Source organism: Bactrocera latifrons, unplaced genomic scaffold, assembly GCF_001853355.1.
Source record: "Bactrocera latifrons isolate USDA-ARS-PBARC rearing strain unplaced genomic scaffold, ASM185335v1 scaffold_37, whole genome shotgun sequence".
In the NCBI taxonomy this organism is placed as follows: domain Eukaryota; kingdom Metazoa; phylum Arthropoda; class Insecta; order Diptera; family Tephritidae; genus Bactrocera; species Bactrocera latifrons.
In genome coordinates this window covers 646,257-671,166 of record NW_017537012.1, presented here as the reverse complement: position 1 = coordinate 671,166, position 24,910 = coordinate 646,257, and the positions used below count along the sequence as shown (strand labels likewise).

Genomic DNA, 24,910 nt, shown 5'->3' with positions numbered 1-24,910 from the left:
CTTAACAGTTGGCTTGTCAATGCAAGGATGCCACTTAGCAGATAAAAACAAAAGCGCGTACTTCAACTTTTGTTTTTATTTTATTTACTTATTTTAAAATTTGTGAATTAATAATTAATTGTTATAATTAACGTTTTGCTATTTCGATATARTAATGAAACAATTACACTACCATAAATAAGTATGGTACTTTAAATGTATTTGCTCATCAATTCTAACAACAAAATTAAAAATTATAATAAGCAATTGAGCATTTAAATTTATTATTTATCAGCTCAATGGCATATTTTAAATTAATTAATTTAAAAACATCCTTTACGTTCATTTCAAATTGTTTYATCATACTTATTTTAATATCATTACTAAAAAATCTTAGTTACAATTCACGTGCTTCTAACCGTTGACAAAGCCAGCAGCTAATTGCTACATACGTTAACATATTATATTTATAAACACATGTTTTGATATTATGTAAACTCTGACTTAAATTAATTTGTCTTTTTAAAGCGCATTTGCGTTTGAGTATAGTTGTTTGCATTTTTAAAGCGTAATTGCTTTTAACGTTTTTTGTTCTTTAAAAAAAACTTATACACACCTGACATTACAACAAATTTATGCCATGTGCATATGAAAAATAAGTTAGGCAATTTGTATAAAAATAAATATTTACATAATTTGCTTTTACATTTTTTAAGTATGCCTTAAGCTTTACGCTAATTTTAAGCACCCCTTTAAACTTTATTCTTTTTAAATTTGTTTACATATATGTATTTGCTTTTTAGAGTTCCTTCAGATTTTTTTTATAAATATTTAGCGCCCAGTTCAAACTTTAATGTACAAACTAATGATTATTTTTTAATTTATTTATTATATACATATATAGATATATGTAATATACACATATATACCTATATAATGTGTTGCATTACATTTAAATTATTTTTGTTTACATTTTCCCATTTTTTTTTTTTGCATTTATTATGTCAACACTTGACTTTGATATAGTTTTTTTTAACAAACTTTTTGTCATCTTGCTGTTAGGTGGCTTACAATTACTTTCATGAGTACAGACATCCATTTGCGTGCATTGTATTTATATTATTGCTTCCCATGGTAATTCAAAACTAAAAAAACGCTTAAATTGTGAGTTTTGTATACTGAACGCATTTCTAAAAAAATACTAATATTTGCGTGATTCGGATTTTATGTTTGTTTCTAATGTATGAACGCATACATTTTGCTGTACAGGGAAGCGAAGTCGTATTTTATAAACAAATTTGTTTTTGGTGTTTCTTTTTATATTTGAGTTTTTGTCTCTGTTTAGGTTTGTGTTTTAAATTTTATTCAATTTTCTGTACGTTGCGTTTTGGAGATTTTTTTGGTGATTTCTTGCCTATAAAATAGAAGAAAATAAGATCAAATTAACATAAATCAAATAAAGGTTGGACAAAGCGAAATTATAGCAAAATATAAAATATGTTTTTAAGGAAGAGTATCCGATTAGTTTATGCTTAGACACTAATTTTTAGTTCTCCTTACATATAAACAATGAAATGACAATTTTTTTAGCAAAACGAAATTCGGACGTAAAAAGCAGCTAAATTTAGAGCAAGATACCTCCATAAATTTCTAATTGAATTAATTATGATTATACAATTTTTATTTTAATGTCGTCTAAGTCTTYATCGAGACTTGGCTCACGTAGTAGATATAAGGTGAACTTTAATAGGTGCAAAAATTGGTTGTGATCTGTACGTAGACACAAAAAGCAGCRAATTGGTGAGTAAGAGAAAAGTTTAAATATTAACATATACTAAAATACATATGRTATGAGTATAGGAATGTGTGTAGTACAATGGAACAGTAACGAAATTTTTATATGCAACTACAAATGTATACACAYAAATAAAAAAATAAGCAAAAACACTAAAACAAAACGAAAATTTGCAATGACAGTGATATAGTATGGTAACATTAATTATAAAATAATATAGTTTTAAATAAAATTAACAAAAACCCACCAAGAAAAGTGAAATTTTCTACATTGCAAAACGATCAAGCGCTTAATATTRCTGAATGAAAATAGCAGATACGATATTCCTAATAATAGCTCACCTTTTTGTTCGTGCTKTGGCGAATTATTAGCATTTTGTGTTTTGCCCTTTTTGCTCGGTGATTCTGTGGACTTATTATACTTGTCTTGCGCACGCTAAAATAATAATAAAAATAATAAATATATATGCGAACGTTAGGTAGTGCAACAGGTTAAACTTACATGCCACAACATGCAACCGTAAACAAAGGCCACGGATAAGATAACTTGTGTAATTAGCCACAAGACAATATTAATGCCTTGTGTACGTTCGAACAGTTCTTTGCCATTCTTCAGGCAAAGTATTGCTTCTGAGACCATAATAGCGCCATACACCCAACATTGCGTGCCAACACGTTTACAACGCGTGTCMGTCACGTAGGTATAGTATTGCCTAGACAAAACAAATTAAGTAAACACAAAACATTAAACAATGCAAAGAAATTTGTATAAACTAGCAATGAATGCTTACCTCACTGAGGGCGCCACGACGAGACCAATGAATACTAGACGTCCAACAACAAGGTAATGATCTGGTGGCATTTCAAATATGTGCTTAAGGAAAAATGTATTCARTTCAGTCACCTATAAATTATTTTGGAGACTTTTACTACAAATTTGTAAGCCGAAACAAATGTGTAAATGAAAATACCTGCCAAAATATAACCAACTGGCATACAGCTGCAAAACGCATAGCTGTCGATTTTGGATCCAGCCATCGTATAGATGTGAAACTTTCCGGTGTGAATTGCAAGACAACACGCTTTAGTTTACCCGTAGTCGTTGAGATATCCTTAATGCTCGCCCATTTATATTCGCGCATTTCAAGCGCTTTACAAATTCTCAAACCCACCCAAATGCCAAGACCATTACAAATGAGCACATCCAAGATGAGCGCATCCCACCAACACTCAACGAAATTCGGCAGCAAATGCGCGAAAGTTATTTCTGTTATCTCCCACATAACTGAGATGGCCCACAGTATGCCAGCGTGGCGTATGAGCACAGCCTTAAAAGCCCAGCCGAGAAAATGCCCCCATGCGAAAACGTCGATTGTGCTGTATATGCGATCAAAGCTCAAGTCTGAGCAATTGGCACCATATTCCTAAAAAAAATAATAAATTTTAATTAATTATGGTATTTGCTATTTGCTTTTATATGGCGCACAAACCTTTTCCATGTTGATGTGGAAGTGTTCCAATTTCGGATCCAACCAGTAGAATATATTCATGATCGTTTTGTAATTTTGAAACATGAAAAACTGTAGCATTAGCAGGTATAACACCGAACAGCCGAATATAATACGCCACACTGCCGGATGTGGACGGGTGAATGGACCGTTCGGGAACGCCAATAACGAGATGATTAAGAAGAAGAACACCGCACACAGGATACCAGCCCAAATGTTATCCTCAATATTCGTTTCATTTCTGTAAATTTTAAATATATAGAAAAATATGTAATATATTAGAGGGAAGATTAAATAAAATACAATTTTTAATGTAAGACTAAGAATAAATGTAAATAATAAAAAAAATATTTCAAACTATATTTTACAATTTATTTTATGTTAAAAACATAATTTAAATTAATCTGTGTGGAGTTAGTCATTTCATAGAATATTAGTGAATTATTGCTCACAATATAATCATACCACTGATAACTGTGTCAATTTTGATTGTTTGATCTTTTTAGTGTCAGTAGCATAAATCCAGCGTTAGAATTTATTTATAGGGAATTAATATWTGAAAATGATGTTAACGAAAAAAAACCTTTCTTTTTCTTAGAGTAAGTATTTAACTATAATTTTCATTTATTTGATTTTTTTTTAAATATTTTTAATTTATTATATATCTAGTTGCTAGGCGGAAACCTCATCCAATCAGGAAATTAGATTAGGTACATATCTACGAACATAAGTAATGCCCAAACATATTTTCGCTCACCTGTGATTATACATATTTAAATACTTATTTAAGTAAATCAATGTTAACAATGTACATATGTATACTTTATATGTGAGTGTTATAATATCTATGGTAATTAAATATTGGCATCGAGCCAGATAATTTAGCGTACATAAAAAATTACTATTTATATTACATGGGTAACTTGGCCGCAAATGGAAAATGGAATGCGAGCAGATCCGCATCTATTTTTTTGTTCTGCTCTAATCAACATTTTTGAAACTAGTAAATGTGTTTTATTTTGGAGGTCAGCAACCTCTACAAAAATGGTCAAATTTTTATGACGTGCAATGTGCTTGATTGAATATTTTTTAGGTCTTGAATTTTTAAATTTCCCTGTATAGTAACTGATACGCTGCCGATTAATATATATGTACATACACAATAGAGTCTTACAAAARTCATTTCAAATAATAAAAATATAAACATATTTTTTAAAATTAGATCGTATACAATACATATAATTATACATACTTATATTCCGATTTTCCCCATAAAAATCTAATTATTAATTAATTTAAAAAAAAGGTCAAAAGATTAAATATATATTAATTCTACACAATAATTAAGTTCTTAAGTTCCCAAACCACCATTGCATACAAATACTCCCACCTTTCATTAGAAAAAATTCCAACATTGAACTGACATGATGGCACGTGTGACCCATTAAAGTATAAATAAAAAATAATCACAAATATTAACAAAACAAACACGTGAGGTATAGTTCGCGAAGATTTCATTTGAGAAGAAGAAAAATRAACTTATTTTCAAACGATTCATAATCAGCACATACAAATTCTAACGGCTTTCGTTTTTGTTTAATCAATACAASTATAAATTTTTACAAGATTATTAAATTGTTATCCGTATTTACAGAAATACCACAAAAAATGCAATATATGTACATATTAAGGTTTTATGCAATCGAACTTACTTTATCGTATTTCTTATGGAATAAACTAATGTGTAATAAGTTTTACAAAACTTACGCATCCATTTGGACTGATAGGAAGGGAACTTGTTTAATAGATTGTAGAATTGTCCTTTAAATTGTTGTTGCATATCCTGTATTGATTTCGCCACACTTTGCAATAGTGAATTTTTTGACATTACAAATGCATTTTTTGGATTACTTTATATCCAATTTTGGTWTTTTTAAGTTGTAACAAAATTTTAATTGCACCATCAATTGCTGCGTTTTAGAATTAATGTAAGTCAAAATTTACCGGCTAATAATTTTATAGACATTTCAAAAAAATTACTTGAGCTTTTTCACTTTTAATTTTGATTACTTTTTCGGAAGCACGTTTTGTTCCGCCTAGAATAGTTAAAYACTGTTCTATGATGTTGAAGGAGGAGTGTATGTATGTGTACGAGTATGTAGAAATACATTCACCTTGTTGACAGGCAGTGAAAGGCAATAAGTCAAGGTATATATGAAAGCATACATTTTTAGTGCAATGTAAAACTTACTTCGGATCATCAGCTAAGGTGTAATAAGCAGAGAGCGGWAGAAAGTAAATAAATATAAAGGCATCGTCAAAATGCATACAAGGATTGCAACAAAAAAAATGTCAACCGAGTACAATAACAATAATTGAAGGAATTTGTATTTCTGTTGTAAGAAATGGATACAGCAGTTGCCCACATGTTTTCTGCCACTTGCAAACTTTGCTCACATTTCTAATATATATTTATAATTGTTTTCGCACTCACCTGACATAGGCAAAGAACATCATACATAGTACCGATATTGCAAATAGTGTTATTGTATGCGGTTTATAAAAGAAATCAAGCGAAATGTCGTCTACTGGCCGTTCATTTACAATGACGAACGTCTCAGCGTATTCGTCCAGTCCTTTATCTTTTGAAATAGACGAGGAATTGCGTGGTTTTGATGATTTTGCGGAGACAGCATTGCTATTSGTTGCAATTTGAGATTCAGCGCCACTTTCATCGGCCGAACTGTTGCCGTCCGAAGCACCCATTCGTTTCTTCATATTTTTTTATATTACGATATTACTTTTTGATAATTTCCTTTCAACTTTTAAAATTTACGTGTACTTTCACAATCTCCATACAATTACCACCGATTATCACACCACCCAGCTGTCACTGTTGAATTTTGGTAGGAGTTGCGCAATGCGCGCCCCTTGTCACACAAACCGTTCAGTAATAACACCAACGTATATCATATGATAGAACTTTCGTTTCTGAAAAAATTTAAAAAAAAATTAGTGAACTGTTTTCAGAATAGGCACATATGTATAAATGAATACAGTTTTCATTGAAAATTTTGTATGAAAACAACTGATATCTTATCACTACTTTTTAACACACCAACAAGCATCAACTGTAGACTAYGCTAGTTTTTGAGGAAATGAGCATGTGTCTCAATCGCACATTGAGTAAAAAGATGAAGAAGTTATCACTTATTAATACTATCACAAGAATTATCACTTGCTGATTCTAAAATTTTGACAGTAACGAGGCGAAATCCTATAATTATAAAAAACGAATTCGCTTGAAACACAAAAAAAAAAAAAAGAGAACAATAAATTTATTGAAGCAGTGTTGTAAAAGGTGTACTTTACTACTCGAGCTAAAAACTAGCCCGTGAGTGCAAAATAATATTATTTTGATTATTTAAACTGGCTAAAAGTACTGACTAGACATGATTTGTTTACAGCATACCAATGGAAATTTCTAATGAAATGAGTTTTTTCTTCTTCTTATTATTATTAGTCATGAAAAGGATAATAAAATTAAAACTTAACAATACACAAGTATCARCTTTAGCGACTAAGGCAATCTTATAAATAGTTTAATAAAGGATATTACAACATTGTTCAAATTCGTTGCTTTAAATTCTGTTTATTATTCTGACATTCTTAATTTTTGTGTTCCCTTGTTAACTCATTCTAAACATTGAGCATCATTCGCTTACGAAAAAATATGCTTAAATTTATATAACAGCTGGCATTTTAATAATTATAATAGCTTAAAATGCCGCGAAATCCGAATGCCGAACGTGACAATCCCTGTTTACGTGAACAGGAACTATCTTATAAGTGCCTGAGTAAATACAACTACGATAGAGATAAATGTGAAGTATATTTCGCCAATTATAACAATTGCAAGGATTTTTGGGTATTTATGAATTAAAGGTCTAAAAAATTTAAATTAATTGCAAATATTTTTCAGAATAAAGTCCGTTCTGACCGTCGAGCAAAAGGAATTGTGCCCTACTTACCCCCTGTAGATGAGCGTGAAGATATCAAGTCAGAATATATGAAGTCCAAACCACCAAAAGACTAGAGAAGATCAAAACAATAAAAAAAATTGTTTGAAGATGTTACTTTTATATATGATTTTTAATATACAATTTTAAAACAATTTTTTTTTTTTTGTTATAAATCATGTATTGATGCTGCATCGACAATTTTTAAATTTGGTATAAYTTCTTGCAACATGGAACATGCTAATTCAAACTCCAACGTTTCTTTTGGGTTGTTGACAATTAACAGTTTCAAAGTTGGTATGCGGTATAAACAAGAAAGACCATTTACCGTGCAACTCGTATTTGAAATATCTAAAACTTCCAATTTTGGAAACCCAGAACTAGATACACGATCTAAACACCAATCATCAAATGTGTTCACATTATGAAATGACAGAAATTTAATTTCTTGTAAATTACGTAAATTCTCTATTCCTTCATAATATAGAGTCATGTTATCACATCGAAGCCCTTCGACTTTGAAGGCCGGGTGGTATTTATTTGGCAAATTGAATTCTCCATCTTCGTTTGCTCGCATCCATCCTCGTTCGTGTAAGAATTTAACTGCACCACCGCGATATAAAATGAAATGTGCAGCAGCTAGTTCGGGACCTAGTATTTCATGTCGCTCCTGAACATACTTTTGCATATGTTTTTCAACACGTTCATTGCGTTTTCGCCACCATTCCTTTAAGGCGCTTGGGCTTAGGTTAATCGGTTTCTGCATCATAATGATATAATCGGAAGTTTGTTCTGAATCTTCAAAAGCTTTCAGTTTACTATTCCAATCACCGGGTCTTTTCCCAATTGGTTTCCGCCATTGCAGTCTTTCCTTATCGGCATTTATTTCTTCCTTTATACGGTCCAACGTAGAACTTTTCTTACTTTCTTGAGGTGTATTGGGCTGTACAGAAAAATGCTTTAACCGTAACGCCGCATTGACTATGCTGGTTTGTCGATTTGGAGTAGTTATAATATTTCGAAACATTTTATTTTATTCAAATATAACTAAATTGCATTAAATTTGTGAACTTCGCAAACTTATAATGYTGTTTTATTAATTTTTCTATAGTTAACATTTTGACAACAGATGATTCTTTATGTCAAAGTGGTAGCACTGAAATTCACATCAAACAAACTTGGTCTCATTGGAAATACGCCATTTTTTCTTTCTTCTCTTCACACGACGTTGACAAACGTTTCTCTAGTTTTTCCCAGAATAATTTCTAAATTGGTGCAGAGTGTAATTTTAGTAMTGCTGTAAAAACTGAAATATTATTTAATATATAAAATCTAATTGCACCAAAATAACTGCAATCTCCTTCAATGCGTGTATTTCATCGATTTTTATATTTATACGGTTGTAAAAAGTTGTAAATCGGCTGAATTTTGTGAAATAAAACATCGAGCAAATAAGTTAACACTTGGCTTGTCTGTCGTGTGAAGGACGAATCATATTCGAGACAAAAGAACGACAGTAATTGGCAGATTTTAGCAAATAAAATTTCGCTGATTACATTCATCTGATAATTCACCAGATTTTGCATTATGTCTGGCAGTGAAGACGGACAATTACAAAGTCCTGGCAATGATAATTTTGGATTAAGGTGTGTATTTTATGTCTTGAAAAACCATGGAAAATTGTTTGCCCAATCGATGTATTTATTATGGGGAGARTAGAAGGGAAATCACATTGTGTGTATAACTCGTGTCTTTAGTCACAGTCATACATGTAGAATCTATGGGTTGAAGGGCACTGAAAACAAATTTCCATGGAATAATATTTACGCATTACTTTTTTGAAGATTGTTGAATTGTGAATTTTAGGAAATTATTGAAAGTGCAAAAGCACATAAAAATTTTGCATTTGTAATTAAAAAAATGTGTATAGCATGGCGCAGCTTTCATTACAAAATTAAGCAAATATAATACAATCATTTATCATAAATGTACATTTSAAATATTTTATTCAAAGTCTTGTGAATAAAATTCTCATATAATTGCTTAGTTTTGTAATGTTTTTATATACAAAAAATACATTCTCAACCCTACTCTAACTCCCTTTCATAAACTTACCAACATTTTCAGCAGACCTTATGCCTTTCCAAATCAAAATCATTAACCTCGAGTAATTACCATATATCCACTCCCCAGCCCATTAGGTCTAAACATAATACCACTTTATTAAGTACTTTTTAATTTACTCAAGTTTTTTCATTGCAAATAGGCCAAAAAGTGTGTACATGTCCAAAGAACGATGCGCGCGATGGCCACCATCTATTCACATTAAATCAAAAAACAATAATATAAATTATAAACAAAAATGTAAAAATAAATTACACCCAAAATATCTCAAAAAAAAAAAAAAACAAAAAAAAAATCATAAAAAGTTAACATGAACTCTGAATTCCGCGTATATTGGTGCAAAAATAATAGAAAAAGTTTGATACCCTACGCGTTACGTCGTATTTCCTCAAGACAGCGATGGTGCGCGCGCATGATCGTCGGTAATGCAATAAGGCTCAAAAGATGATGTTGAAACGACTGTAACAGGAAGAAAGTCCACTTTATCACATTCCTATTGCCTGTAAAGCCGGGAGTTTGGCGAGAATAAATAAATATATATACACATATGTATGTGTGCTTATCAACAATGTATCATACTGTGTTTAGCCAGCTGACCGCCTGCTTGTAATACGCAAATACTGAAAAGCCCACTAGTTGAGTGGAGTGCATTCTACTAGTTATATTGTTGACGTCTATGCAGGTGGGTGAGACAGACGAATAGGCAGATATTACTATTGTTACTCTGGCTACGAGTCGTACAACTCTTCTCACTTTGCGCTCCCGCACTGCACACCAAAAATATGTAGAGTACGACAAATTTGAGCTGGACAACAGACTTGTTGGTTTGGTAAATTTATTTTTTGTTAAAAAGTGTATTTACATTTAACGCAACATTTTTCAGTATTTATTTCTTTTCTCTATACAACAAAAGAAATATTTCTACTTTCAATTTTTCTTCCAAATATAAATTGAGTTCCTAGGTATAAGCTGCTGATGTCGATTTACTTTTGGTATGCCTTGGACACATTGCTTGACTGAATTGTTTAATGGGCTTCGCAAGGTAAAAAAAAGAATTCAAGGTGAGTGTGAGTGAGTACTTCATATTAAGTAGAAATATTTAATACGATCAACGTACTTATGTATGTTACTCTATTTTTAAGGGTAGATGACGTGCTTGTGTAAGTATACAACAGCTACTTATTGTAAATATGTATGAAGAAAAGGACAAGTATGCAAAGCATAGGTACGCGTAAAAAGCTGTGCATGTGCATACGTATCTGTATGATCTTTAATTAGTCATTTTACTTAAATTAAGTGGATGCCATAGATACCGAAATGTTGACAAACGCTTGTATATGTATACAGACTATGCTCTCCTATGAAATCTAACGTGATGGGACACTACTTGAGGTGCGTTTCATTTTTATTATTGTGTTATTTCTAGCATTTTATGAATACAATGGAATTATTTTAGCAAATACATATGTATATGTATTAAAAATGACCAAGTAGTTTACCAATTCTAAATAAATATAAATGATTCTCCCTTGGTATAAAATGTAACATAAAATTCCTTTAATTTTAATCTAAAATTGCTCAATTTTATGTTATGTGGTTTAGTATTTGTTAGAAAACTGTTCAAACTTCGCAAGTTGCGTTGACGACCTGCGTGAACTTCAGCTCTTATTATTAAGCTTCCATCTGTCTGTGTATGATTGGCTGTCCAGCCAGCCTAACCTAATCTAACCAGAAAACTGTTTTACTTAAAATAACAATTTAGGCCACTAACCAATCATTGTATATTTACCCTAAAACCGTTATTAAATTTCTATTAAATTTAAAAATGTTTTTTTTTTTTAAATCTTTTCGGAAATATTTCTTAATACAATGTAACTTGGATAGCGGATGGCTTTGCTCGTTTTATACTATTGAAATTAGTGGGTTTCGCACAAGTTATCTGAGCATTCAAAAGTCATCAGCCGAAGAATAAACCTGTAAGCTTAGGAAAAATATATTGGACATTACTCCTACCACTGTTTTCGCCACTTTTCTTTGCAATGAGTCTTAACTCTCGTAGTAACTGCCTAACATATAACGCATACTACAACAACAAAAAACTTACCCATATGTACRTAGACTTTGTGTCGATTACATAAGAACAACAATAGGGTATTCACCATCACTAMGTAGAAATTGCGATTGTTTAATATGTGAATACTCCAAATTTGGTTATATCTTTCTAGTATAATCATATCAAATACTAACCAACGAAAATAAGCATTCAAATGTTAAAGTAAATTACAACGATTTGATCTTATACAATTCTTCTATACTTCACATAAATTTGCATCTATGAAACACACCTTATTTAGTAGTCGAACATGTGTTCATATTGTTTTTTTATGAAATATTTCGCTTTAAGCATTATTATTACTACAATAGCATTAAGCGCAAACTTCAATTTTTCTAAAGAAATCATTACTACACTTTGATCTTGAATATTTTTACTTTGCTCTGCTCTCCAAAAATATAGCAAGTTCCCTAAAACAATCTCAAGCAGACCAAGCCAAAAAAGTAAATTGACATCGAGGCGATAAAAAAATTTTCTTGATTTTTTACGGATGTAAGTTAAAAAATACTAGATTTACAACTTATTTACTTAAAAAAAAATAACAACAAAAAAAAACAATATTGAGTTAATGTGTTTCGACTGGCCATTGCAAAGCGCCAAAGATATTCTTTTTGAACTTGCACACTGGACTCCGCACGAAACTGAAGCGGTATGTACACTAACCAGGCCACAAAGCAGTGAACATGAATTGAGTACATATTGTCAAATGGCAAAGGCGATGACTGGAAGCGTGCGTCAGCGCTGGCAAATATCAATATCTTTAACTAACAAATATCACTAAATTTTTCATCACTCACTTGCATACATCATTTGTTTTTATTACTTTGCAAAATTTAATGACCTAATTTTATAGTAACAATTATGATAAAAAAAAAAAAACTGAATTATCACAATCAAACACAGATATCTATTCTCTTCCCAAGTTTTACCGATTTTATTTCATATTTTCATCATAATTAAAATTAATTAGCGGTGACGAAGATGCGGATTCTTTGGACATTAAACCACCACAAGCGAACGTGCTGCACTCGCGCGACTCCACCGGCTCGCGGCGCAAAGACAAGTCGTCTAAAGAGAAAAAACATTCCAAAGAGAAGAAACATCGCAGCGAGCGCGAACGAGGAAGTGGGCGTGAACGTGGCGATAGGGAACGCGATCCACGCGATTACGACACACGGGAACCACATGGCCGAGAGCGTGACATGCGCAACGACCGCGGCGGAGGTCCTCGTCCAGGTGATATAGAGCGAGGTCGCGACCACCGACGTGGCGGCGAGGAGCGTGAAGAGATGTTGCGTTATCACCAACGCGGCAGCAGCGGTTATGAGCGCGATGACGTTATTAACAAAGATATGATGTCGAATAGCGAGCGCCGTTATGCAAAGCAATACGAAWCACACAATGAGGTGCGACGTAATAGTGGTGGAGGCGGCGGTGGCGCTGTTTATCATCAACAATATCAACACTCACATATGCAGCGACAAAGACCGGATTACTACGAACGCAGTTCAGGTGGCGGCGGGTACCATCATGGCGGTCTGGATTATTATAACAATCGCCACCAACAGCAACAACCATACGGTGGTGGTGGCAAGCATACACATGTTGAATACAATGATGTCAACTATGAGGTGCAACGTGAGCGGCGCAAATATAACTACGAAGCGCAGAACGAATCGGAAAGCATTGAACAGGATTTGCGTTCACGACTGCTTAGTAAAAGGCATAAATATGTAAAAGGCAGTGGCGGCGATATGATCGAGCTAACGGAAAGTTATGAGACAACAACAACAGTACAGCGACAACGGTTCAGTGATGGTGAACGTAATGAACGTTATCGGCAGAAGCGCGAAAAGATTAGAGAATCCGTAATTGAGGTGCTAGACAGTCCGGAGGTGGCTGAAGTGGAGGGTACAGCTGTAGAAGAAGGTGAAGCGCACCGCCAACGCCGCAAACATAAACGGCGCAACAAAGAGCGTGCAATCGTCCAAGTGGAGACGGTTGTGTCGACGGAACGCGTCGACCGCACAGAAAAACGCAAAACTCCTGAGGATCCGGAGGTATTGTCACGACGGGAAAAAATACTAGCTGTGGAACGTGAGAAGGAAAAACGCAAAGAAAAAGCACGTGAGGAATTGGAAGCACGCCGTCGTGCTAGAAATGCGCTTAGTCCAAGCGCTGTGGCAGCGTCCGTTACTGCTGGGCTCAACGTCATGAAACGTAAGAAACAGGAAGAGTTGGCCGAGGTGGTTGTAAAAGTTAAACGATCAAAGAAAACTTCAAAGCAGCGTAGCGACGAAGAGGAAGAAGGTGAGGCGTTAGACAGTGATGACGAAGACGATGAGGCAGATGAGGATGATAGCGACGATATGGAAACGGACAGTGGCAGTGGTGATAGTGAAAGTGACACCGAAAGCCATTCTGAGGTGGAAGCTGCTGAGGGGCGGCACGAAAAACATTACCGTAAGCATAGCAAAACAGAGAAGAGGAAAAGGAGTAGAAGGCATCATAACCATCGGATGCGTAACAATGGTGTTGATAATGACGATAACACTGATGATGATGACGATGACGATGATGAGGAAGATGAAGATGACCTAGAACTACCCGAAAGTCCACTTTCTATAGGTGAGCTTTCGAAATCGCCTCGTCGTCAACATCGCACAAAAAAGCACAAGAAGAAAAAATCCAAAAAGCACATAGAAAACGATGACGAAGATGGCGATCAACGTTTATCACGTTCGCGTTCTCATTCCGCCCATTCAATCTCCCACTCACGTTCAGTTTCGCGCTCTCGTTCACACTCACCTCGCAGAAAGAGCATACATTCACGTTCGCTTTCGCATTCAGGTTCACGTGAGTCTTCACGACACCGCACAACACATTCACGATCACGTTCTCGTACTCGTTCACGTTCAGATTCGCATTTTGATTCACGGTCAGTGTCTTCACGCTCGCGCTCACCTTCCCATTCATCAGGTTCGCGCTCGCGTTCAAAGTCGCGAACACGTTCACGCTCACGTTCAGAAGAGCGCGATATGAAATCGGCRCATAAATCGGAGGCAGAAGCTACTGCTGGTAACAAGCGTCGTGTAGAAGGTGGTAGCCGAGATGACTCGCCAGCACGCGATGACAAAGGTGCACCACTGCCAGACTATTTTCCAGGCATACAGGGTTGTCGCTCTGTCGAAGAATTCCAATGTCTGAATCGCATTGAGGAGGGYACATACGGTGTGGTATACCGCGCCAAGGATAAACGTACCAACGAGATAGTTGCTTTAAAACGCTTAAAAATGGAGAAGGAAAAGGAAGGCTTTCCCATAACATCTTTACGCGAAATCAATACTTTACTAAAAGGTCAGCATCCAAACATAGTRACGGTTCGCGAAATAGTTGTTGGCTCCAATATGGATAAGATTTTCATTGTTATGGATTATGTGGAACACGACTTGAAATCGTTGATGGAGACGATGAAGGCGCGTAAGCAATTCTTCCTTCCCGGCGAAGTCAAGTGTCTGGTGCAGCAATTATTGCGAGCGGTTGGCCATTTACATGATAACTGGATATTACATCGCGATTTAAAGACGTCTAATTTGTTGCTATCGCACAAGGGTGTGCTGAAAGTAGGCGATTTCGGTTTGGCGCGAGAATATGGTTCACCATTGAAAAATTACACCTCATTGGTTGTTACTCTATGGTATCGAGCACCGGAGTTATTGCTTGGCACACTGGAATATTCAACACCCATCGACGTCTGGTCGGTGGGTTGCATTTTTGGGGAATTCTTACAAATGGGGCCACTATTTCCCGGCAAAACGGAGACAGATGAGCTAAACAAAATTTTCAAGGTGAAACTATATCAAAAGCTACTTCAGCGCCCTATGCGATACTAATTATTTATTTCTTTTTGCAGGAACTCGGCACACCAAACGAACGAATTTGGCCCGGTTATAAAGATTTGCCAATTGTTAAGAATATGTTAAGCCAGAATTCCCAATTCGCTGACTATCCTGTTTCAAATTTACGTAGGCGTTTCGCCGACAAAACCACCGACTTAGGCATTGACTTGCTACAGGGTCTTCTCACCTATGATCCCAAGAAAAGACTGACCGCTGAAGCGGCCCTTAAACACAGCTACTTCAATGAGCTGCCTCTGCCCATCGATCCATCTATGTTTCCTACATGGCCGGCAAAAAGTGAATTGGGTGCGCGTAAAGCGCTCGCCTCCTCGCCTAAACCACCATCTGGCGGTTCGCAGTTTAAACAATTGGGTCGAGACGAAATACTTGTGGGCAGTAGTGGTGGAAGCAATGCGGCCGGTGTTGCCAATAGCAGTAGTAAAGTTATATCTGGCATTATAACAGGCAATAAGAAAACTGCTGCGAATACTGGTTTTGTGCTAAATGCAGGCATTGATCAGCGTCAACTGGCCATGGGTCCGGGATTCAATTTAAAATTTTAATAAACACTTTGCCACGCACTATTTGTTAACTGATATTTGAGTGTGAATGTGTTTAACAGTACTATTGCTTTTACAAAATATATTAGTCATTAATTAACCGTTCTAGTTAATTACGAGCATAAGATCCAGATTTATCATTTTTCGYTAAATATGAATAGCTCGTAAGCTACAGTCCAGAAAAATTGTTAAAACCGTCACTTAAATCATTTGAATTTACCATTATCACAAAAGAAGTTCAACCAAACGATTTTACCAACAAAACAAAGAGAATCCTTGAGAGCTTAAAACAAAAAACTCGTAATTTTAGAAACTGTTAATAATAACATCTAAATAATTTTAGATAAAAATTTATCGTTGAAATTGTACAAATTACATACACGCATTAGAGTTGGCGGCAGGTTTATACCTAAAGGCTTACACGAGGTCAGGCAAACATAATAATCATTAAAGAAGTAGAACAACAGTTGGATAGATATAAGCATTTTTTGAGTAATATAACAATGTTCTAGATGTAATAAATACTTAACTGCAGAAAACCGAATGTAAAAATAAATGTTTATAAGAATGGAAAGAAGCCTATGCTGGAAAAAGACCTATAAGAGAAATACAAGCATAAAATTTTGCAAGAAAAGTAAAATCCAAACAAAAAAATTGTTTTTATTTCACTATCAGGGCGTGGGGCAAATCTTTTTCTTACAGCCTTCGGATTTACACGAGTGGCACTATTTAAGAAATATTTAAGTGGCTAGAATGGCAAAAACCAGGAAGTGCGTTGTGTTAGTTATACGACTACTATATTTCTCTTTGATGTTAATTGAAAGACTGGCTACATAAATATGTTTGAATAATGTAAAACTAATACGTTGCTTTTACAAAAGGATTTGMTTTATTTCTTAACTATACTACATAATAGCATTTATGATCGTTCCCTAACTAAATACTCTCCACGTTTAAATACAATATATTTTAAGTCAATACTAGGTTTGTAAGCCATAAATCGAAAATACATCCAATATATATAATTTTTACGTTGACCATAAGTAGAAGTAAGTGCCTTGCCAGTAGGGCAAATATTCACGTAATGGTCCTGCAATCATTTTAATCAGTGGCACATTGTCGGCCACAAAGCCTAGCATTCGATCTAGGCGTGATTGTGTGATACGTTCATAAAAAGGTGAACGTACCAAATATAACAATAAGTTGATGCAACGACGTGATAGCTCCAATTTCTGTTCTTTGCTCATCTGTTGTCGATGCTGGTGATACAGACGTATGCTGGCCAAATCCAATACCAGTGAAACGACATATTGTTTCCAACGTTTTTCACCAAACAAACCCATTGCGGTTAAGTGTATTAACGGTTTGGCTATATACAGATATTCTGCTTGTACCAAACGGAAATTCGCCGAATTGTCACAATTTTCTAATTTTTGCTCTTCTGCCAATTTGAAATCGCGATACTGTATTGGTGGCGCACCTTCTACTTTACGTATCACACGTCCGGAACGTTTCAATTGGAATATAGAACTGCTTTCGCCAAATCCATTTGAGTTCAATTTTCCATTTGTTTCGATCGAATCTTCAATTATTAAACCATTTTTCAACGCATTCTTTTGTTTCTTTATAATGGCACGTCGATTAAGTGCGGGGAGTGTAGGTGTTGTGATAATTTTTTGTGTCGAATGTTTTAGTATGTAGAAACGGCCTGCCGCTTTAGCAAATTGCACCAAAGTAATGAATAACCATTTGCCTTTATTCCCGAAAATTCGTGTAGCAGATATTTCGATGAAAACTTCACAATATTCTAAAGTGGTCAGCATGACCTTTAGACGGTAAATATACTTTGCCTTTTTGTTGTTGTGTTGCGCAAAGACACTAGTACTTGCTTCGAGGTTCACAGGTTGCAAATCGGATATCAATTTGCTTTGTTGCGATTGGTCGATGATACGGTCATTATACAGTACCAGTATATTGGATAAAGTATACACGAGCTCGGAAACCACATTTGAATCCGAAATACGCCCTATGATTGAATAATTATATTGGGAAATTATATGGAATTGAAAATAAGCTTACCAGCAATGAAATAAGATATCCATTTTGTGGTAGTCTCAACGTCGCAGACAGTTTCTGGGTTCGCAGCCACCCATTTTTCGTATGATTTTAATATCGTCTTCAAATTCTCCATAATATATGTGTATGCCATAAATCTATACAATTTTTAAGCTGTTAATCCAATCTGCAACTGGATTAAAAGAAAAGCACTTTGATCCGACTATTGGGAAAATAACAAAAAATCAAAGACCATTCCAAGATGATTGGGAAATCGATACATGGCGATAATTTATATGTGAGCTAGTCATCAAGAAATCGAAATTATCTATCGATAGGATTTTTTTTTAAATTTTAAATTCAGGTTGTATGTAACTTTTATTTAATTTATTATAATAAAATAAAAGATCAAATATATTTGTTTTCTTTAATTATTTCTTCCGAAAAGTACTAAAGTACATATTTTTTCAGAAATCTGCGATTTTACAAAATTTGAACAGTTTGAGTGCCTGCGTAACAATGCCCCATTCATAAAAACAGCTGTTATGTGCATTTTGCGCGAAGTTTGTTTCCTGAATAATTAAATTAAACTACCACAATGAATGCAATTAACTTCGAAATACGTTTAAATAAGGAAAATAAAATATATTATGAGGGTGTAAGTAACCAAAAAGTACTAATTTTTGGGTAAAAATATAAGTGTTGAATAAAAAATCTTTCAGGAACTACTTAAGGGTTGCGTGCATTTCAATTGCAACACGGAAGCTAAACACGAAGGCATTCTACTTGCACTAGAAGGTGTAGTCAATTTACAGCTAAGTACAAAAAACGTCGGTGTTTTTGAAGCTTTCTACAATTCTGTGAAACCCATAACACTATTCAATACAACACTAGAATTGGCWGCGCCTGGTAAATTATCTGCAGGAATCTCGGAGTTTCATTTCGAGCTGCCATTAGTGTGTAACAAAGAGCCTCGTGTGCTTTATGAAACATATCATGGAGTATTTATCAACATTAATTACCTGCTACGTTGTGACGTAAAACGTAGTTTTTTGGCAAAGTCTTTACAGAAAATACAACAGTTTTGCATACAAAATAAACCAGTTGCAGTAGACACAAAAACGCTAACATCGAGTGAGGTGAATTTCAGTATAAGTCCAGAAACATTACAAAAGTCTGCAAAGGAACGTATAAATTTACCACGATTTCTGATAACAGGTAAATTAAATCAGACCGAATGTTGTGTAACACGGCCGCTGACTGGACAGGTGCGTGCTTATATGCAAATATTTATAAAGTAATGATAATACATGTTAATTTTCTTTACAGTTAACAGTTCAACATACTGAAGTGGCTATAAAGTCAATTGAATTGCAATTACTGCGTGTGGAGACATGTGGCTGCACGGAGGGATATTCGAAAGATGCCACAGAAATTCAAACCATACAAATTGCAGACGGTAACATTTGCCCGAAGCTCGAAATACCTATCTACATGATTTTACCACGTTTGTTCACATGTCCAACATTGATTACAAAGAACTTTAAAATAGGTAAATTTGCAGCGCACACAAATGACTAAAAGCTTCTAATTTAAATTGATTTTTTGTGTTTAGAGTTTGAATTAAATCTGCTGGTAATTTTTAAGGATGACTATGTAGTTACCGAAAACTTTCAAATCGTCCTAAAACGCACAGCGCAGCAGTGTGATATATTGAGTTGAACTGATATTTAAAATATAATAACTATGCATTTTTATGCATTCGAAATGCAAATAATATCAATAATGAATAAAATACATATAGACAAGCATATAGAAACGTAAAAGAAGCAGTTATAATAAACTACGTATATCCAAATATCAACTAACAAAACTAATATTCAATTAAACGGCCTGCCAGAAGTAGCAAAACACAATAGTACATCTATATTGTCATTAAAATTTATAAAAAAAACGACATTCCATATTTATTTCAAGCATAGTATGGATGCGTAAGTTTCTCTCAAGACCACTAGGTAAGTGCTCATAGTTTCACGATAAATTCTACGCTAAATATATTTATTAACGAAAACAATTTTATTTACTAGTTTTTATATTACACTACGACCTATAACGTATTTCTACACATATAAAAATATACATTAATACACATTTAAATTAAGTATTCATGCAAATGTGTTAAATATAGAATATTTTAACAAAAATTTCTAAGTGTAATTGCTATATATTTTACAACTCGCAAAACACTTCACTCCAACGCGCAATCTAACTCATTCAACAATATTTGCCTTATTTTGACGTTTTTTATCATTCAATTGCTCGGCATCTTGTAGCGTTGTTGGTAAGACTTTATCAGTCGTTTCAGGGAAGAGCAGCGTTAATGTACCGCTAATTAATGCAAAGCTAGCAAAGAGTATTTGCGGCGCATACTCATAGTAATTGGCCTGAAAGCATTTAAAATGCAATAAATTTTTAAATGTATAAGTTTAATTCTTACCAAAAGTGGTGCTTGTGGAGCCAGCATCGATCCGATGCGTCCAATCATAGAGCAAAATGACAGCAAACTGTTGCGTACATTTGTAGGGAATATTTCCGAGGTGAAAAAGTATAAGATCTGGAAACTGCATGTAATAGCAAATTTGCCGATTAAAAAGAGCACCAACTCGGTAACCTCATGATCTATAAAGCAGAAAAGAAAAACGAGAAAAAATTTTGTGAACTTTAAAAGCTCTAAAAGCACATTTATACTAGCATACTTCCACCCACCAACGCTGTAATGCCCATACAAATCGCACACACTAGCATCGAGCCACACAGCGAGTAGCGACGCCCAATGCGATCCATAATCAATAGCGGCAAAATTAAGCCGGGCACTTGTACCAAGCCATTCAATTGAAAATTTGTATACTTGTTACCGCCCAKTGTGACCGAGGTAAGACTCAGGCCCAGCGCAACCAAAGTGTGCGTAAACCAACAGAAGCAACAATTCAAAATACGCCAACGAAATAGCTTTAAAGCTTTCACTATCGGATAGTGGCTTTCGTGCGCCTGCGCCAGCTTCGCCTGGTTTTCCGCTACCAAAGCTTTCAGATCATTTTCTGGTATTTCACGTTTATTTATGCGTGCGGCACGTTTCAACAAGTGTGTAGCATCCTCCTCTCGACCCTGACTCAGCAGCCAGCGTACACTCTCCGGCAGCACGAAAAGGAAGACTATCAGTAAGAGCGCTGGTGTGTAGAGCACGCGCAATAAATCACGCCAGTTCTGGAATTGTTGCGCTAAAACACCCAACAACGCCTCGCCAAGCGAATAGAAAATGGTTATGATGGTAGCGGCGGCCACGCGTCGTTTGGGTCCCACTAATTCGATGGCTAGCAGAAATGCCGTTGGAAAGAGTGTGCTACCAACAGCCATATCGATGAATTCGAAAGCTATGAACATGTAGTAGTTGGTGGATATCGAGCGCAGTATACCCATAATGGCACTRAGGAAACCGCCTACGGCGAGCATTGTGCGACGACCAAAACTAAGAGCGATAAAAAGTAGAAAATTTAGATTAAATTGTAATCAAAATATTTTCCATGTTAACTCGAGTCCGTGTGGTTTATTTGTATGTATATGCTTGCGCTGTTTTGAAGAGATAAACATTTGTCCGCTAGACTTAATGCAATGAAGTTGTTAAATAGAGCCAAAAAGATTTATTGAGGTTCCAAACTACAGTAAAGCATCTCCAGTGTTTTCAGTTCCCACGACAGTGGGGTCTACGTAACCGGCATGGACCCGGATTTTTATCCGGCCAAGCACTGTCAACTCGGCAGAATTCGCCACAACAACAACAACAACCTCCAGTTTTTTGGTGCATTCCTTTAGAAGTTTTACTTACCGATCTGCAAAAAATCCACCCACTGGTATGCCCACAAACTGTCCAATATTATTCACCGTACCGACCAAGGTCAGCATCCATATGCTCGAGCAAAAGATGGAAAACTGTAAAAATTTTTTTAAATTAATAGAAAGTAAAGCTGAATACTGCTTTGTCTCAGGACTACCTCATTCGATATCGTATATTCAGTATCGCGAAACTTGAAATCGTTTCCACATTTCTCTGTAACACTTTGACTGAAATACGCCGGTGCGCAGAACTCACTCGAGGGCTGTGTATAATAATTCGTGGATGTACGTTCGGCATTACCGTTAGACACATAGCGCGTGCACTGATCATAGCTTGAGCCCWTCATGGGTATGGTGTAGTTGAGCCATCGTTCATCGTAGGCGCTCCACGCGCTGTCGCACTGCGTCACGTTACATCTGCACATACAGATTTATTGTTATAAATTTTATTATTATTTAATATTTGGTTTATGTAACGCAACGAAATTGTCTTCACACCCACCTGTGCACCACTGTACTCGCCGTAAACACATACGAGATGGAGAAGAAGGCATTGAAGATCATCGGTATGCACAGCAGCACATAGTTGAAGAGCTGAAAGCGGCCGAATTGCCCTATACGCRCCAAAATGCCATCCAAAGTGCAGTCATCGTCACCTTTGTTGGAGTCTGCATTTTCATTGGCCACCGTTGCAGATGCCGCATTGTTTATTGCACCACTGTCAGGTGTCATGTTCGCTCTTAACAACGCCGTGATCAAAGTATTCTTTCTTTCCTTTTAACTAAGACGATTTTTCAACCGATCGGCGTGTTATTTAGGTATTTTGATTTTAACGAAAGTTTCCAAATTCAGACCGCAAACGCGCGCCGAAGCAACCGAGCAGCGCGACGTTCCCCAGACGAATAAAGAGTCAGTAGACGGCATTTTTAATCTCACGCTGCCTCACGTAGCCCTGTTGATTGTGTTGGCGGGATCGATGTATTGCGTTAATTGCTTGTGGATAACCCAGCAAGCGACAGTTTAGCTTAAAGTAAACTTTAGCAGCTGAAAGCTGCTTATAGTAGTCCGATATTAAAGATTCCGTAAAGTTAACGATTTCTAGACAAAAAGATGGGTGCTAAAACTTTCGTGGCAAACTTAATAAATTATGTTTTATTGACGCAATCTGTCCGAGTCGTATTCGAGTTGGAATATTTTCCTTGAATATTTCACAAAATCTTTCTAAAATGTCTAACCCTAGAATACTATCAATCTTAAAAAAAAATAATAATAAAATAAAAAAATTAAGAAAAAAAATTTCAAAAAAATTAAAAAAAAAAATATTGAAAATATGTCCTTTTTGCTCGAGGAAACACATATAACCTCTATACATAAAAAATTTCACAAATTACCTAATAAATGCTTACTGGGTGCCGAAAGCAAGCACCTCGCTAATGCTACAGAGAGCGCATACTCCTCTTATTTAAATACATATATCATATGTGCGTATAATCTGTACTCTCATATTGACGGCTATAGTTGTTTATAGCCTTCTTGTTATCACTATTTTTAGACGGTYTTGCTTTATTTTGGAAGCTTCATCGAGAGAGATACTCAATCTATGCGTGTTTTTCTCTGTCATCTACGCCGCTTATCAGCGCAATACTTTAGCTATAAGTTCTGCATTTCCACTTACATATATACATACATTATTATATATACATACATACATACATACATATATTTATATACATATATACATATATAGCTACAGATAATTCTACAAGTTTATGACTTCATTTATCGACAGGTAGTACTACGTGCGCAGCRCTAATCTCGCCAACTCATGATTTAAAATCACACAACTGGAAATTGGTTGATCATATTTTTGTACTAGTGTATATAATTATAAAATATCAGCAAATTCGAAAACATTGTGAGACTTAGACCACTATGACGTTCTAAAACCCATTCATATAAAAAATAAGTGTTTTTCCCGCCTCTCACTTCAGCAAGTAGGGCTATTTATAATTAAAATACCGGCAAACTTTTTGTTGAATATATGTATGCGTGTATGTATATATTTATAAATATGTATACTGCTGTTAGTACTTCTGATTCCAAATTTAAAATAAGTTCATCAATTAAGTAGTTCCGACACTTTTTTGCAGATAATATGAAAAATTTGGAAAATGATGTGTACTTTTATGAGTTCTGACACTTCAAACACGAAAAAAATTTCATTTGTCAGCTGTCATATTAAATGTCAGCATCTATATTAGCAAATAAAGAGACGTTACTAACTTACCGATATCTCAACACAATACTGTTAATGCAAATAATGTGAAGGTAAAGGATGTCCGTATTTATAGTCATTACGCTAAGCTATCAATTAAAAATTTGTGCGGCTGAATCATACACATACATATGTACATAGACTTTAACGGTTGCTAATACTTAGTGCCACTASACTTTTTTTTTCTTTGGTCAAAGGCCTTAAGTTTAATAAAATTTTGAAGGATCTGCAAAACATTATAGCGATAAAACTTCACCTTTTTTGATAAAAGATTTTAGTTCTCATATTTAAACGTTTTTGATAAATTAGACTCCCATAAACGGTTTTGTAACAAGCTTACAAGTATTGCGCAAACCTATTAATTAATTACTATTAAGAATCACGTGCCATTTACAAATTGCATTGTACTGTGGCTCACTTTTTATCACAATTTTATTGGTCAATAAAAAGTAATTGCATTGATTACAATCTGAGAAAMACGGGATTGCATAATTTAATAAAAATTGCAAATGATGCYACAGAGTTTAATAGTTTTGTTCATATAACGTYTGCTTGTGACTTCCACATCGAATCACATCGCGGCGCGAGAGTCATGTTAACAGAGGCCAGGCACGGTGCCTGCCTTTCTTATATAAAGCCAGTTAGCAGCGCGCTGCCCTGAAGTCACCGCACGACTTTTAAATCACCTCACAT

The 24,910-nt window shown here is 34.9% G+C and overlaps 7 protein-coding genes across 8 annotated transcripts; 3 read left to right on the top strand and 4 right to left on the bottom strand.

The window, feature by feature from the left end:
• Positions 1-1,340: 1,340 nt before the first annotated feature.
• On the bottom strand, positions 1,341-6,550 carry LOC108971947 (phosphatidylserine synthase 1). The gene is made up of 8 exons (XM_018938312.1): positions 6,400-6,550; positions 5,776-6,272; positions 3,264-3,522; positions 2,745-3,197; positions 2,565-2,677; positions 2,276-2,486; positions 2,116-2,209; positions 1,341-1,393 (listed from the first exon to the last, which is right to left on the bottom strand). The coding sequence occupies exons 2-8, from the start codon at positions 6,057-6,059 to the stop codon at positions 1,341-1,343; spliced, it is 1,467 nt and encodes a 488-aa protein (XP_018793857.1). The 5' UTR covers positions 6,060-6,272; positions 6,400-6,550.
• Positions 6,551-6,949: 399 nt separating this feature from the next.
• On the top strand, positions 6,950-7,456 carry LOC108971946 (coiled-coil-helix-coiled-coil-helix domain-containing protein 7). Its single transcript, XM_018938311.1, has 2 exons — positions 6,950-7,209; positions 7,264-7,456. The coding sequence occupies exons 1-2, from the start codon at positions 7,066-7,068 to the stop codon at positions 7,375-7,377; spliced, it is 258 nt and encodes an 85-aa protein (XP_018793856.1). The 5' UTR covers positions 6,950-7,065; the 3' UTR covers positions 7,378-7,456.
• On the bottom strand, positions 7,405-8,426 carry LOC108971945 (ATP synthase subunit s-like protein). Its single transcript, XM_018938310.1, has one exon. It carries the CDS (start codon positions 8,325-8,327, stop codon positions 7,470-7,472), a length of 858 nt encoding a protein of 285 aa, XP_018793855.1. The 5' UTR covers positions 8,328-8,426; the 3' UTR covers positions 7,405-7,469.
• Positions 8,427-8,507: 81 nt separating this feature from the next.
• LOC108971944 (serine/threonine-protein kinase PITSLRE) lies at positions 8,508-16,492 on the top strand. Its single transcript, XM_018938308.1, has 3 exons — positions 8,508-8,946; positions 12,508-15,385; positions 15,451-16,492. The coding sequence occupies exons 1-3, from the start codon at positions 8,888-8,890 to the stop codon at positions 15,997-15,999; spliced, it is 3,486 nt and encodes a 1,161-aa protein (XP_018793853.1). The 5' UTR covers positions 8,508-8,887; the 3' UTR covers positions 16,000-16,492.
• A 370-nt stretch (positions 16,493-16,862) lies between these two features.
• LOC108971943 (peroxisomal membrane protein PEX16) lies at positions 16,863-18,324 on the bottom strand. The gene is made up of 2 exons (XM_018938307.1): positions 18,076-18,324; positions 16,863-18,022 (listed from the first exon to the last, which is right to left on the bottom strand). The coding sequence occupies exons 1-2, from the start codon at positions 18,203-18,205 to the stop codon at positions 17,025-17,027; spliced, it is 1,128 nt and encodes a 375-aa protein (XP_018793852.1). The 5' UTR covers positions 18,206-18,324; the 3' UTR covers positions 16,863-17,024.
• A 244-nt stretch (positions 18,325-18,568) lies between these two features.
• On the top strand, positions 18,569-19,967 carry LOC108971942 (Down syndrome critical region protein 3 homolog). The gene is made up of 4 exons (XM_018938306.1): positions 18,569-18,709; positions 18,774-19,319; positions 19,381-19,603; positions 19,667-19,967. Exons 1-4 carry the CDS (start codon positions 18,650-18,652, stop codon positions 19,771-19,773), a joined length of 936 nt encoding a protein of 311 aa, XP_018793851.1. The 5' UTR covers positions 18,569-18,649; the 3' UTR covers positions 19,774-19,967.
• Positions 19,968-20,072: 105 nt separating this feature from the next.
• On the bottom strand, positions 20,073-22,830 carry LOC108971938 (organic cation transporter protein). Of its 2 annotated transcripts, XM_018938296.1 has the most exons (6): positions 22,445-22,830; positions 22,101-22,359; positions 21,935-22,038; positions 20,808-21,577; positions 20,549-20,730; positions 20,073-20,495 (listed from the first exon to the last, which is right to left on the bottom strand). In XM_018938296.1, the coding sequence occupies exons 1-6, from the start codon at positions 22,672-22,674 to the stop codon at positions 20,322-20,324; spliced, it is 1,719 nt and encodes a 572-aa protein (XP_018793841.1). In that variant the 5' UTR covers positions 22,675-22,830; the 3' UTR covers positions 20,073-20,321. The 2 variants fall into 2 exon arrangements, with proteins under 2 accessions (XP_018793841.1, XP_018793842.1); XM_018938297.1 differs by lacking the exon at positions 20,073-20,495 and having other exon boundaries at positions 20,604-20,730; positions 20,818-21,577.
• Positions 22,831-24,910: the final 2,080 nt, after the last annotated feature.

Excerpts from the sequence above, each read along its gene's own strand:
- LOC108971946 (XM_018938311.1), top strand. The coding sequence starts at position 7,066 with ATGCCGCGAAATCCGAATGCCGAACGTGACAATCCCTGTTTACGTGAA. Across the intron at positions 7,210-7,263 it reads ACAATTGCAAGGATTTTTGG|AATAAAGTCCGTTCTGACCG; the intron begins GTATTTATGAAT and ends AATATTTTTCAG.
- LOC108971943 (XM_018938307.1), bottom strand. The coding sequence starts at position 18,205 with ATGGCATACACATATATTATGGAGAATTTGAAGACGATATTAAAATCA. Across the intron at positions 18,023-18,075 it reads GATATCTTATTTCATTGCTG|GGCGTATTTCGGATTCAAAT; the intron begins GTAAGCTTATTT and ends ATTCAATCATAG.